Source organism: Gopherus evgoodei, chromosome 6 (assembly GCF_007399415.2).
Source record: "Gopherus evgoodei ecotype Sinaloan lineage chromosome 6, rGopEvg1_v1.p, whole genome shotgun sequence".
NCBI lineage: Eukaryota > Metazoa > Chordata > Testudines > Testudinidae > Gopherus > Gopherus evgoodei.
Genome location: NC_044327.1, coordinates 121,756,393 through 121,770,716, shown reverse-complemented (window position 1 = coordinate 121,770,716; position 14,324 = coordinate 121,756,393). Strand labels below are relative to the sequence as shown.

General features: G+C 43.8%; 1 protein-coding gene across 2 annotated transcripts in view; it reads right to left on the bottom strand.

The window, feature by feature from the left end:
- SMAD7 (SMAD family member 7) overlaps window positions 1-12,808 on the bottom strand; it is a 43,050-nt gene extending 30,242 nt beyond the window's left edge. Inside the window, exons 1-3 of one of the 2 annotated variants that reach the window (XM_030567527.1) lie at window positions 11,580-12,808; window positions 10,164-10,217; window positions 3,501-3,575 (exon numbers count right to left, since the gene is read on the bottom strand). In XM_030567527.1, the coding sequence (XP_030423387.1) occupies window positions 3,501-3,575; window positions 10,164-10,217; window positions 11,580-12,078 (628 nt within the window). In that variant the 5' untranslated portion in view covers window positions 12,079-12,808. The remainder of the gene's footprint in view (window positions 1-3,500; window positions 3,576-10,163; window positions 10,218-11,579) is intronic. The other variant, XM_030567528.1, reaches the window with a different exon arrangement.
- Between the last annotated feature and the right edge of the window lie 1,516 nt (window positions 12,809-14,324).

The following is a 14,324-nucleotide window of genomic DNA, read 5'->3' as shown; positions in this document are numbered from 1 at the left end:
TTAAAGGTCACCTCTGTGCATTTCAGGAGGAACTAGTTCCTTTGTGCCGACCCTCATGGGATTACATTTTCACATTCAGCTCCTTTTTTTTTTTTCTTCCCCTGCCAAAAGAATCAAGTCCCTGGCTCCAGGCTCCCGACCTTCCTCCCACCCCGAACTGAGCCCCATTCATTAAGCTGGCTCACTGCAGCACAGCCTAGGCCAGGAAGAAAAACAGAAAACAGAGCAAGTGAAAGAGAGGCTCAGATTGGTTATTTCAAGGGGAAAACACTTGTAGAAGCTCTTAGTATATTACCCTCATCATTCCACACTGGTCATCCTCCCACATCCTTTCAGCTCTGCTACCCTGGTACCTCTGCCATTCATCCATGAAATTGCCCTCTGCCTCCTGAAGAAGAATGAAATATATATTCTGTAGCTGAAACTGAGACGCCTTAAAAGAAAGGATCCAGCTTTCAGCATTCTTCGGGAGGATTGGATGAGCATTTTTTAATGCTTCTGTTTTATTATCGTTCTTGCAACACCCCAGCCTCTAAAAATGCCACGGCAGCGCCCCCACTCCCCAGAAATAGGGATGTTAAGTGCAGGGTCCTGGCCCAATTCTCAAATTTCATCTGTGGCAACTGCATTTCCGCCTTCCTATATCCCACCTTTTAACCTTCAACTGGTTCAGTTTTCATTTCCCTATTCTGCAACTGCTGTGTACAGTGTGACTGAGCACTGTTTAACAGCTGCCAATTTCCACCCCAGAGGTGGCTGCTCCTCGGTGGTGGCCAGAGTGACTCCTCATGTTAGGGCCTTTGGGGCCAAAGCACAATCCTTATCCATCCAATCCCAATGCTGTGCAGTTGGACAATCAGAACAATCTAATCAGATGCGCGTCAATTTGGGGCTTTTTTTAATCCAGTGAAACATCCTTTTGGGATAAAGTCATAAAGCAACTCACCAGATAACTCACCAGTTCTAAAGAGTGAAAACAAGATGAGCTTTATGTATGGCATCTGACACAACCGTCTGTTTAAATGGAGATAAGATACAGCTTTTCCCCTTCAGACAGAAATAAAACACTCCAAGTGCACCTTGACAATAGCTCATTAAAGCCCTGTTCAAATACACTGTTCTGCTACCAAAGTTTGTGGAAAAAGAAAAGGGAAAGTTAGCTTTAGAGAACTGCTGCAAAGTGCGGTTTATTTTCCTTGCCTGACTGGGTCTCTCCAGTTGGGAATTTTCAGAGCTGCACTTCTGTGTGTGGAACTGAGTTGCCAGTAAATCAGAGCAAATTCAAAGCAAATGCTCTTTCATGTGGAGGCATTCGGCTTTGTTTCATGGTTTGTGTAGCTAACCGTATCCCTTCGTGAGTCAACACTCCTATCGGCTCCTCATTAAACTAAATGGCTACAATTACACTGGTGGGGGGAAAGAGTGGATAATGATCGTAAAAGTTTCCCCTATTCTGGGAAAGGTTTGGAAAACTTTTGATAACCCAAGACCCCCCAAAAAATAAAAAAAATAAAAACCACCCCAAAAGGAACAGTGCCTTCTTCCGGAAGCTGTGAGAGAGAATATATTAACAAACCTTTCCCATGTAGAGTACCTTTGCCAGCTCTTGCTGTGCTATGAAATTAAACTTCCATAGCAAACTCCTTAAGAAGGCATTCATAGGCAAGTTATGTTATTTCCTGCAGCCCAAACCCCCACCTCCCTCCGTCCCTTCAGGAGCAGACTAGACAGACGAGATGTTATCAATAACACAAACCTTTCAGAAAGCCCTCCTTTAAAAGCTAGTACTTCCTTTACTTATTTCATGTGGTATCCTGTGGAACTCAATCCTTCCCCACCCACCCCACATATTTCACGAGGAAAAAAATAATGATCTAACATCCTTATTGTGTTATTTTATTTCTTGTTTCTGTTCTCTTTCCAGTCTCCCTTCTCTAACCCTTACCCCCCCTCCCTAAAGTTACAGCCACCAATAGCAAAAAAAAAAAAAGAGAGACCAACCACAAGTTGCCCTTCTCCCCCTTTCTTTGATTAATTCTCATTAGGGCCTTTGAACAAACAACATGCTTCCCTCTCAAATAACAGGCAGGGTATATATTACACTGAAAGAAAAACAAACAAGACTCACTTAAAGACATCCACACCAAATGCAATTCCTGGAGAGAAGGAAGACACACACACACCAGCAGCAACCAGCAACCTATATATTTCTAAAATTCCCATATCCGGGCAATGAACTGAGTAAACGCTCCACAAATCATAAATCACTGAGACTCACTGACAGAGGAAAGTATCTTCCAACCTACACTAGGCCACGCAGGTATGAATTTTCCGACGAATTATGGTTGGTGATCACAATACAAGCCATAGTATTAGTAACTGCATTTAGGACTCAGCCATGCCTCTTGAAGAAAGGCAAAGCTGTAGTGGGGAAAGGAAGGAGGTGAAAAATGTATTATACCTGTGAAAGGCCTGATTTGCAGCTCTCATTGAAGTGCCCAGCGGTGGAGACACAGCACCTCTGAAAATCAGGCGAAAAAGGTCTGATGGGTGCTGAGAGCAGGGCAATGGGAAATGTCCTTTCATGCACTTGTACAGAAGGTGCAGTCAAATGTTCTCCCCTCAACACAGCAATCCTTGTGCAGAGACACCACAACAGATCTCCCCAGATCATGCCATGTTACTAGCCAGCCACCCTACCACGTTCCCCAGATCTGAGAGCCATACTCTACATACCTGCTCGTTGTGCATGGGCTCCCATGTGCCCTCTGTATCCACCCGGCCAGTCTCATGCAGAAGGAAATACACTATAGCCCCTGATGTATAAAATGTATATACAATTGCCCTAATATTTCTCAGCTGATTGCTAACCTATTCTAGACAGGATGCAGGCAACCATTGCCTAGTATCATACAAGAACACAATGGCTGGAATGAAAACACCTACGAGATCAGCTGTCCTCATGTAAGGGTATAATACTGTACACGCCACTGATGCCATTATTGAATGTACTGTAGCCAGAAGGCTGTGCAGAAACTAGTTATGCTAACCAAACAAAAACCCACAAAGATTCAAGACCACCAGTCAAATACTGTTCTCCTTATCTATACAATTAGCCCCACTGAAACCAAAGGGACCACCTGTGTAAATAAGACATGGGCTGGGACTGACCTTGAATTTTTCAATAAGGATACAGTTGTAATTCACCTGCTCACTTCTCCATAAATAATCTATACCCTGTAGTGAACCATCACCAAATTTCAATTTTCCCCACATGGTCCATCCATCCGTTCATCCCCAGGTGCCCAATTCTTGCTGAAAATGAGTGGGCACTGGGAACCTAATTCCCCCTTTGAAAATTCCAGCCTAAGTGACCTGTACTCTTACACTGTCCCAGCACCATTCTTACTTCATTCACAGCCTAAAACCAAAAGGAGCTTTAGGTGCACTAGGAGTAAAGAGTCCTGAGTGAGTAACGCATACCACGGATAATGTCTTACCTGAAAGCCCCCCAGGGGCTAGACAATTAGTTCCCCCTGTTTCAGTGGAGGAAGGCACAGAGTCTGGACAATCTGCTGCAGCAGAGGAAAAAAATAAGAAATTAGTATACGTTAGTTTCTTAGCACCCTGTAAACAATGTCAAGAACAGAACACACATTCCAAAATGTTCAACAGGAATCTATTACTAATTGTCTGCACAGACACTGCCATTCCTCATCATATATCCGCCCTATACTCATCACCCTTGTCTAAACTCTACATTACCACTTAATCATTACTCAGTGCATGCAAAAATTACATAAGGGCTGAAATCTTTTTGTCCAAGTCACAGGTTAATGAAATCAGGTCTCCCATCTTTTGAGCTCCGAAAGAGTTTAAACGGCTGCTTTGTACTTTGAATCTAGTACACAACTAGGTTGGCCAGGTGGAAATATTAAACTTGAAAGAGAGAAAAAAATACTCCACTTTTGTCACAAATAGTCCAATGTCAACTTTACTCCTTTGTTCCTGTCTTTTTTGCTAGTTTCATTAAGAACTCCTATACATTTTCCCTTCCACTGACTGGAAATTACTTGGCTTCCTCAGCGTGTTGTGTATGCACCAAAAAGGCCTGCCTGGACCAAATTCTTTCCATGCACCACTGAAGGGGCTTTTATGATGAAAGGAATCTGTCTCATTAGCTATTCCTCTTGACATTTAGAAGTATTCAATTCAGAGAGGGGCAAAGTTTGGCCCCCTGGTGTCCAAAAACTGCCCCCTTTCTGTAATGGCAGCATGAGGTCAACATTGACCAACCTTTTTACTGCAGACGAACCCACACATGCAATTTTTAATCATCTCTCAGGGAAGATGCAAACATAAGGAAATACTGTGGTTGAAGGCATTTGCAGTCAAGAAAAAAATCTAAGTGTACATGCAACCCTCAGGCTGCTGGCAAGTTGCCGCAATTGGTTACGCAAAATTAGGGCACCCTAAATTGCATCATCATTTCAGCTACAAACCATCTCTTAAAGCAAGGCCCACAGCACCAAATGGCTAGAGTTTTTTGTCCCCCACATTTTTTTCCCCCAAGCACTCACTACTGAAAACCTAAGGAAAAAACATGTGTGTAGGTATAATCTCATGTTATCGGAGTAAAGTATAATCCATAACAGGAATATACAGTTTAACAGGATACACTTAATCAAACTGAAAACAATAGGGAGACAGGAAATGGACTTACTTGTGAAATACTGTACACTATACACTTTCTAAATGTTTTTGAGTTTTTTTTCTATATTTTAAGGAAATATGCTTTTTTTTAATCCTGTCCACTTGTATATCTGAACAGATGACTCCCTCGTATCTTTCCCTTGAGATCACTCTCAAATGCTTTTGCTGATGCTTTCCCTCAACACATTCACACCTTTCTGAATGCAGATGTCAAAAATATGGTACTGGTTTGTACTACAGACCTAGTGCTTCATATCCAGCTCCAATCTGCCTCTATGTGAATTGATAAAAGGAATTTTCTATTGGATATTAGGCAGTGGGATCAATTGACGCTTGATTTCTAATGTGCAACCTTGATGAAGTGGACATATTGCTATGACAGTCTCCTGCAGTCTTGAGGAATAGATCCCAAGTTACTTAAAAATGTCTCTGCATTGCTAGCAGAAGAATCTGGTTATATTTGACCCGAGAGCAAGATGGGATCTACTCCTCAAGACAGCAGGAGACTGTCATAGCAATATGTCCACTTCTTCTAACTTAAAAAAACACAATCCTCACCATAAAATTGCTGTGGAGATAAAGTAACCCTACACTTTGAATTCAAACACAAAGAACAGCTCTCTGTTTCTTCATCAAGGTTGTACATTAGAAATCACGCCTTATTCAGACCCTCCCTAAAGCCTGGACTTTTGCTTGAGCATAGCTTTGCCCACTGATTTGGTCCCTCTCCAGACATCAATTGATACCACTCCCTAATATCCAATAGAAAATTCCTTTTATCAATTCATTTAAACCGAGAACAGTGCTGGGTCACAGGCCTCGCTTTAGAATAAGCCATTACTGAATGCACTGCTGATGCTCCCTCTTACACCCCAGCAGGCACAGGCAATGCAAAAGGCATGATGATCCTTTCCTGTTCCTTGCGTTAACCCTTGGCCAGTTGAGCCTTGCATGCTTAGCATCATCCAGGCCTCATCCAAGCTTTCTGGCTGGCATGGAGCACTGTCGTTTTAAAATATTTTTTTGATACCAGTGAAATGCTCCAAGACTGAGTCGTTCATTTGAAGTTGCTACATGTTAGCCCTTTCATCCCAGATTTCTTTGTAAAGTGAGCTATTTCCAAAGGACATTAAATCATGCTCTTCACATCAACAGTGTAATGACTAGCCCTGAGAGGTGTGCAGTGTCTCCTGCTACACCTTCAATTCCCATTAAAATCAACAACACTTGAGGACCAGGAGCAATCCACGGGCCTTAGATGCTAAGCCTGAGTAGTTTTTTGCATCCTAATATGCAGGTGACAGACACAGGAGAGATCCTAACTCTCCCCTGCAAACAGAAGTCAGTGGACGACCATCCAGTCTGGTGCCCAGATTATATACTCCCTCATGGAGAGGGGAGGGAGGTGCAGAGTTAGAGCCAGAGCTAAATTACCCCGGAATTCGGTCATGCTCACCCCCTAGGGGAAGCTGGGGGAAAGCACTTCATATTGCTCTTGTAAGACCTCTGTGACAGCCTCCAGAGGGAACATACCCAGCCAGCCTCAGCCAGTAAAGACAGGTCAGCCTGACACACAGCCTTTGTGCGAGTGAAAGGAAATAAGAGAAAAGGGATAGGATCTTTTAATACACACTGTTAAATCGCGGGCCCAGCCGCCTTCACAAACTCAAATACGAGAACTAGTATAAATTAGCTATGAGCCAGAAGAGCATTCCGAGTAGTAACATGCACGCGGGACCACCAATATCCAAGCACAGGTGATAGCTTTTGGAAAAGAGTCAGGGGTACCCAGCTCATGGATGCAAACCATGGACATGCATTTCACTCTGCTAAAGCTCATCAGCATGGAACAGCAACTGGGGTGTTTTAGATAAACAGTATGTCGGCCTCTCTATTTTAGAGTTCATTCTACTGAACCCCCATCACATTGCCTCTAAAATTCTGCATACCTGATCAGTCAAAGACATCTCTGACAACCTCCCATCCCCAGTGAGCATTTTCATTTGGGGTCTGAATCTGCAGTCCTAACCCAGATAACACTACCACTGAAGCTAATGGGAAAGATTCAGGCTCTTAATAAGGACAAGACAGGGGTCCCCAAAGCGGTGCCTGCATCTAAATGCGCCTGCATCCTGGCCAGCAGTCGAGCATCCGCTGAAATGCCGCCAAATTTCTATAGCATTTCGGCAGCGACGCCCCTCAATGACGCTGCTTGTCGCTGACAAACGGCGTCATCAAGAGGCGTTGCCGCCAAATTTCTGCAGCATTTCAGCGGTGACGTCTCTTGATGACGCTGCTTGCTGCCGACAAGCGACATCATCGAGAGGCGCCGCTGCCAAAATGCCGCAGAAATTCGGCGGCATTTTGGCAGATGCTCGACTGCCGCCACGGTTCTTCGTCTGGCACCCGCCAGACGAAAAGGTTGGGGACCACTGGTCTAAAAGAAATAGTGAAAAACATTTAAATCACAGCAAATCTGCATGTCATCTTGGAGTCTGTTCCCAGATTTGTTAGAGACGTTCTGTGTGGCCTTGGCTAAGTTACCTAACGTTCCTGACTCTTAGCTGACCCATCTGTACAGTTTTTGCATTAATAAGCTAATTTACAGGGGAGCTAGGAAACTTCATTCATGTTTATTAAAGCTTTTAGATACTTGCGTAAGCGGCGCTAGGTAAAGGCCTGATCCTGCAACCCCTCCTCATGCATTAGTCCCCCTCACTTGTGTTGGAATTGTGTGTTTGTGTGAAGGATTGCAGGACCTAGCCAGAAGTGCCTAAGTATTATTACTGGTACTACCATGCTTCATGCCAATGTGAGATGTCCAGGTTACCGTTAGATACACTTCTCCTTAGCAGCAGCTGCAGATAGTTCTTCTAGATTGTCAACGTGTAAGTGGAAAGATCTTTGCTAACGTTTTAACTGTGCTAGTAAAATGGCTTTGCCATGCCTGGACAGTCTACAATATTCTGTTCCTATTTTCCCAAAGGTGGTGAACAGTGAGGACAGGACTCCTCCTTGCTTAAAATGGTTCAGACTGAACATCTTTCCATTGTAAGCTAATATTCCTCTCTCTCACTTAACCAGACTAATGCAAATAATATTTGACACAACACTTGGAAATATAGGAATGTGGGACACCTAGGATCCCAGCACCGTTCTGTCTGCCACAGGAGGCAGCAATGATACAGACATTAAGTTCTCCATCTCATTCTATCCATAACAGCTTTGATGAAAGAGGAAGCAAAAGAAAAAAAAAAAGAAGCCAGTAGTTGTAACAACCACCTGCAATGACAGACTTATAGACTTCTGTTTGTCTCTGTCATTGTTCCATGTATTACATTATTCAGAGCTCAACTGCCAAATGGATTTTTTTTTTTTAATTAAACTTTTTGGTGAGTAACCAGTTGTTTCTGAGTTTCCGATTGGCAGCATTAATCACTTCCTATTGGCTGATCCGAAGAACTTTTCCTTTCGAAATGGCACATTCATGTTCTGCGGCTTTTCTGTTTACACACATTTTGCTACCTTATGTCAACACTTGCTAATGAATAAATATATCACTCCACTAACTGAAAATGAGGTCCTGGCAAAGGTAGATTGGATATTTAAACCCTGCTAACAGATTTATCCTAACATCTTTCCAGGAAGCTGAAGGCAATCATTAACCCTTCTTTCCTATAGCTTTAGATTGGCTGTTATCCTCCTGAACACTTTACAAAATTAGTTTATGCCCTATGCAAAAAATCATTATCAGGGGGAAATTACATATGCAAATCTAAGCATGTGAAGTTTCTATGGGACCATTCTGTTATTCATTTCTCTTTCTCGAATAGCAAAATTCTTTACTACTCAGTAGACTCTTTGCCTGTGTAAAGAAACAATCTTTTAAAGTCAAAGCAACTAGTAAAGTAAAGCACTTGTAAGGGAAGTAGGCTACAATAGCACGGATATCTCCTCATTAATTAGTGAACATTTTTCTAGTGTTCTTTAATACTCAGGCAAAATCTTATATGCTTTGTAACCCATTCATTTATTAAGCAGCTGTGCCTGTTTCCACATTGCAAGAGAAAACTCCTTATGTTAATCAGAGTTTACAGTGGATATAATGAACCTGGTTAAAAGGGTCCAGTACTGAAGACACTTAAGTACTTTCCTATGAGGTGCTAGGTACCTTAACTTCAATGGGAGTTGACATCACAAGAGACACTCATCATCTGGATGGTGCCCTATGCCCATTTCCCAGGTTTCTAAAATATCCTCATAACTTACACTACCCCCCCACACACACACTTTTAATAGCATTTATTGAAAGACACTTTAAAAAAGAAAAGTGAAACCTATCAAGCAAGCCCCTCGGGGTTTTAACATTTCTTGAACTTCAGAAACCAGCCAACTCCAACAAACTGAATAGCAATAATTTTAGAAAATCAGCTATTTTAGAAAAACTGTCCTGAAACTGGAACAAACCCAGGAACAAAGCTATTTTAAACTCCCTTTTTAAAAGTAACGTACTAAGTTTACATATGGTGGTGCATGACTTTAGGACACAACCAGAAAGACAACTATGGTATAATCAACACTTTAGAGCCATTCATTCATCTTCAGAAAGATATGAAGAGGCTTGGTGGAGCTCTGCACCGCCCTGATTTCAGCCCCATTTCCGATTTTCGCTAAACCTGTCTCCTTCCACAGTGCCAGTCCTATTTATCTAACACAGGGCGAGCTTGCTGCCAACCAGAAGTTTATGCAGACAACCGCAACAGAGCTTGGTGCCAGCCTCAAATGGGCTTCTGCCCTGGCACAATGCCATTCAATTACAAGCAAGACGCATGAAGAGCTGTGTTAGAAACTTTTAGCTCCCCTCCATATATTTTTAATTTGGTAATGCTTAATTACAGATTATTTTTTTGTAAACGGAAGATTTCTACAACCACATTTGCCAACGCTTATTTGTATCCTTATTCAACAAAAATTAATGTTCCTAGAACCCTTTGCTGTACCTTGTACCAATCTAAGTTCATTAGAATTCAAATACAGTGAGTTGACAAGTCATGCATTCTCCATTTACTACCTACAACTGTAAACTGAATAAGGACGACTTTATATTTCTTGCAGATATTCACGAAGCACCGTTGGCAAAACCTACTGATTCACGTTATTTTTATGTGCATGCCCATCCTGAGTGTTCAAGTTACTTGGTGCAAGTACATCTAGAAAAGGCAACAATGTAAATGGACTACCTACTATAGTTCTGGGTTTTAAAACTAGAGGTTTTCTTAGCCAAATCATACACTAAATCATTGGGGTGGCAAAGGGGCAAAAATCCCACAGAAACAGCCAAAAAGTGAAATGCGTAAGAATTATAACAAAGGAAGGAGACATTGCCCCTGAGAAAGGCATGTTTTCCCTTTTATCTGAAGACAGTAGCCTACTTTTAAAGGTCTACTTACCAGTTGGTTTGAGAAAATCCATTGGATATCTGGAGTAGGGTGGAGGGGGAGACTCTGGAATTAGAAAAGCACAGAGAAAATAAAGGCAGAGCCATGAGAAAAAAAGATAGGAACTTATGATAACAGTGGCATTCTTTTAGCAAAACTGTTTGTCTTAGCTCTGGGGGTTGGAGGCAGGGCAGCTAGGCGGTGATTGCCTTGATATTTAGCTGTCAGATAAACAAAAGGGGCCGCCTGGCGCCAGTCTCCCTGCTATCTGCTACTCTGGCTGTCTGATCTGGGCCTCCTTGGCTCGGCTAAAACACTCCAGCACTGGAAATCACCAAACTGATCCAGACTGCCAGATAATCCTTGCTAGCTGCACACACATTTAACATTTCACAGAAAAGGGAAAAAAGAAATGGCAAGAAAAAAAAATCAAGTGCTGCCGTTTACCTCTCTCTCTCCCCCTCCCACAACCCCAGCCACTACTCAGAACTGGATGATTTCTATTCTACACCAACTAAGCAAAGTTTACAAGTAATTGCAACGTTTAAACACGGGCGGGGGGTGGAATGCAAGTCAGGGATCGCTCTTTTAGGCTATCGGGTAGGTAACATTGGAGTTAAACGTGCCAAAAAGAAACCCATTTCCATTAACAAAAGAAAATGGCATTTGAAAACTTTCCTTTTTCTTTTTGGCCACTAGCGGATCAAACGCTGTGAAACTTTTCTGGGTCTTATTTGGAAAGCGAAGTCTGCCGACTGCAGGAGAGGGAAGCATGCTTGCATCGGACAAACTGGAACCCATAAATTATGCGTTCTCTTGTTAAGGGGTGGTGGAGGATTTGTGAACCACTAACTTCCAGTGTTGGGCTGCTTTATAAATCCCAGACTGGCTGGAAATTATGTTAAACATTAGCTCAAGGGGTTCATTTTCTAAAGCAAAGCAGACCTAGATTAGGATTGTTCCCTGGGACCTCTCAGCAAAACATCAGCCCTGCATAAGGCAAAATTATCTTCTGAATATCATTTGAAAGGTTCAAGGCACCTACACATTTCCCTTTTTGTACACAGCCTTCTCCACAAATACAGTAGTGAACCACATCTTTTGTTTTACTGCAGGTATGGATTCACACACGGCGTTGACAAAAAAGAAAACCCGCCGTGCCAGAAGAGAGGCAGGCACAAACTGCAACCCTAACTCAGACAACACTTCCATAGGATTACGTGGGAATGTTGCCGGAGTAAAAGTGGGAAGCCTCGGCCATTATGTGTGCCACAAACACAGACAATATAATTGATCATCGGACCATCCTAAGAACCAATTTTGTACTCTCTCTCTCTCTCCGGTTTTCTGTTCATACAACAGTCCCCCCCGTTCGCCCCCCAACCCACCCACACCACCCCTGGAGTTTGTGTGTGCCTTCAGCCATACCTAGTTCACAGAGCCTGCTGAGGTGGTGGGGATTGCAGCAGACCAGCTCCGGGTGAGTTTTTCCATAAGATTCACAGCAACATAACCGCTTCACTTCCGAGCAATGCCTGAGATCTGGCCACCTGAATACTTTACACAGCAGCAAAGGGAGAGAGTACCAATGCTGACCCAGCTTGGAGTCCACCTTGCCGGGCAGGAGGAGGCAGGAGGTCCGCGCGCCCCCTCTGGACTCCACCGCTTGCAAGAGCACCTCCAGTTGTTTCTCCTTCAGCCTCTTCAGGACCGCGTGGGTCAGCGCTTTCAATTCCGCCTCCGAGCCGAGGTGAGCCTTGCTGATTTTCCCCGACTTGCCCATGCAGCAGCCCCGGCCGCCTCCAGCGCCATGCGCCCGGCTGTCCGCTGCTGTTTCACCGGGCTCACCTTCCTCTTCCTCCCCGCCGCCGGGCGCACGGCTCCTCCAGAGTCGCCGGACGAGCACCGATCGTTTGGTCCTGAACATGCGGGACGAGAAGAAGGTTTCCCGGCTAAAAAACGAGCATGTCGTCCGCAAATCATGAAGAATCCGGGATCCGTGTCCAGGCAGCAAACACAAGCAGCCTGAAATGATAGGGATGCAGTGGGGAGGAGGGTTGGTGGCGGCGGTGGTGGTGGTGGAAGAGCCAAAGCAATCTGTAACATATGCCAGTCTCTTAAAGGGTTGGGGGGGTTTCCTCTGTCTCTCTTAAATCCTTCAAAAAATCCACTGAAAATCTTACAATTTATATTTAGAATTTTCCACCTCTATATAGGAACAGGGAAAAATATAACTGAAAGACATGGGGGAGAAGGGGGAATCAATGTTCAGTGTAACAGAAGAATTGCAGAAAACATGCCCCAAAAACAGATAAGGGAATAACAGATCTTCTCGCGTTGCCGGTCTGTCAAAGCAATTGCAAAACCTTTAGATCACATTTGGTTTCAGTCGAGGATGACTGTTTTAAATAAAAAAGAAAAAGAAATAATAAAGGTCTTCCCCACCCCCCAATTTTTTTTGTTGCAAAACGAAGGCACAAGATTTTTAAAAAACACCAAAAACTATTTCCTTAGTAATAACATATCCACAGATTCCATCAAAAAAGGGTTTGGGGGGGATTGGGAAAAAAGGAATTTCTATAACATAGGGAAGATTTTTTTTAAAAGAGCCAAAATAACGTAGCATTTAAAAAAAACCCTAAAATTTGGACGTTTGAATTAATAATCAAAATGTTTTTAAAAATAAAAATGCATCCAAGAGGGTTACATCCTTTAAAAAAAAAAAGCCCAGCTCGTCCTGATGCTTTTTTCCCCCTTCTTCTTATCAAAGATTTTAATCCACGCAAAAATCCTCGAGGCGGTTGCTAATACAGATCTATGTATTTAAAAAAGTGAGGAGTCTGTCTTTCCTTCCAAAAGGCTTGATCCGCTCCCTCGCTGTCTGTCTTTCAGCAAGACCAGGAGCTAGGGACAGTTTTTTTTAAAAATACAGTTGCCCCCACCTCTCCTCCCACCCAGCCCTTAAAAAATAAATGCGACGGACGGGTGAGAAGTGACAGGGGATGATCCTATACTGACAGGAGCTGAAATGATCACCAGCCCCCCCAGTCTCTCTGCTGTCTCGCTCTCTCTCTAGTAAATGCTAGGGCAGCCTTTAGCTCTTCTTGCTTCTCTTCTGGCTGCAGCTCCCCTCCTCCAAGGCAGCCTTTCCAGCCTTTGCATCGGCTACCAACACACACAGCAGAAGAAGGAGAAAAAAAAAAAAAAGGCAGCTCCTTTCGCTTGGCTCGCCTGGTTTGCTTTGCTTTTTTCTCCCTCCTTCCCCTCCTTTTTTCCACTCCCTTCTTCCTTCACAGTGATCTCGGTGCAGACGATCCTGTCTCCCCCACGCACACCTTCTTTCTTCCCCTAGGAGAGAGGGGGGAGTTCCTTGTCCTTTGGAGGGGGAGGCCTGCGAAGAGGAGGGGGGGTTCCAAATGGAGGTGGCTATTACCTAGCAGTGCCCATGGTCTCTGTGCCTCTGCGTCTGGGCTGCTGCTGCTGCTGCTGCCATCCGCCAGCTCTTCTCTCTAGCCAGCCAACAGCCTCCTCCTCCCCCGCCTCCTCGCTGCTTTGCCTCGGTGACTCGCAGTGCGCAGCATCGCTGCCCAGCCCCGGCCCCCAATCACGTGGGCGTCTAGACACCCAGTCGCTTTAAAAAAAAAAAAGTGATTGTGTTGCGCAAACAACAGCTCGGGTTTCCAAAAGCTTTTTTTTTTTTTTTTAAATTTCTGAACTCTGGAGGGAGAGGAGGAGAGCGGGCAGGGGAAGTGTATAGAATTCACATCACATTCAACCAAGACATCCATGATCTTTTTAAAAAAGTGATCAAGACACAGTGCACCAAGGAAGTGATTGCTCATGGAGATTAACTCGAGAGGCTGTTTCTCAGTGAGATGCTGCTGTTAGGGGTAGCTGGAGAGAATTTTTTTTTTTTGGAGGGGGGGCGTTGACGGTTTTCATTCGCACTCAAAAAGTTTGCACTCTCATTCTTGGCATTTTTGTTTTTCTGAATGCTAGATTATTGCTGTTATTTGTGGCTCCTTTTGCATTGAAGTGAGTGGCAGATTTGTTTTTAATAGGGTGCAGGTGGAGCAGGGGGTTGGGCCCTTCGTAAGGAAAATGTATAATGAATACAAGAGGTTCCTGCATAAAAGATGCTTTTCAGATGGGTGATAAAAGGGGGTTTGGAAA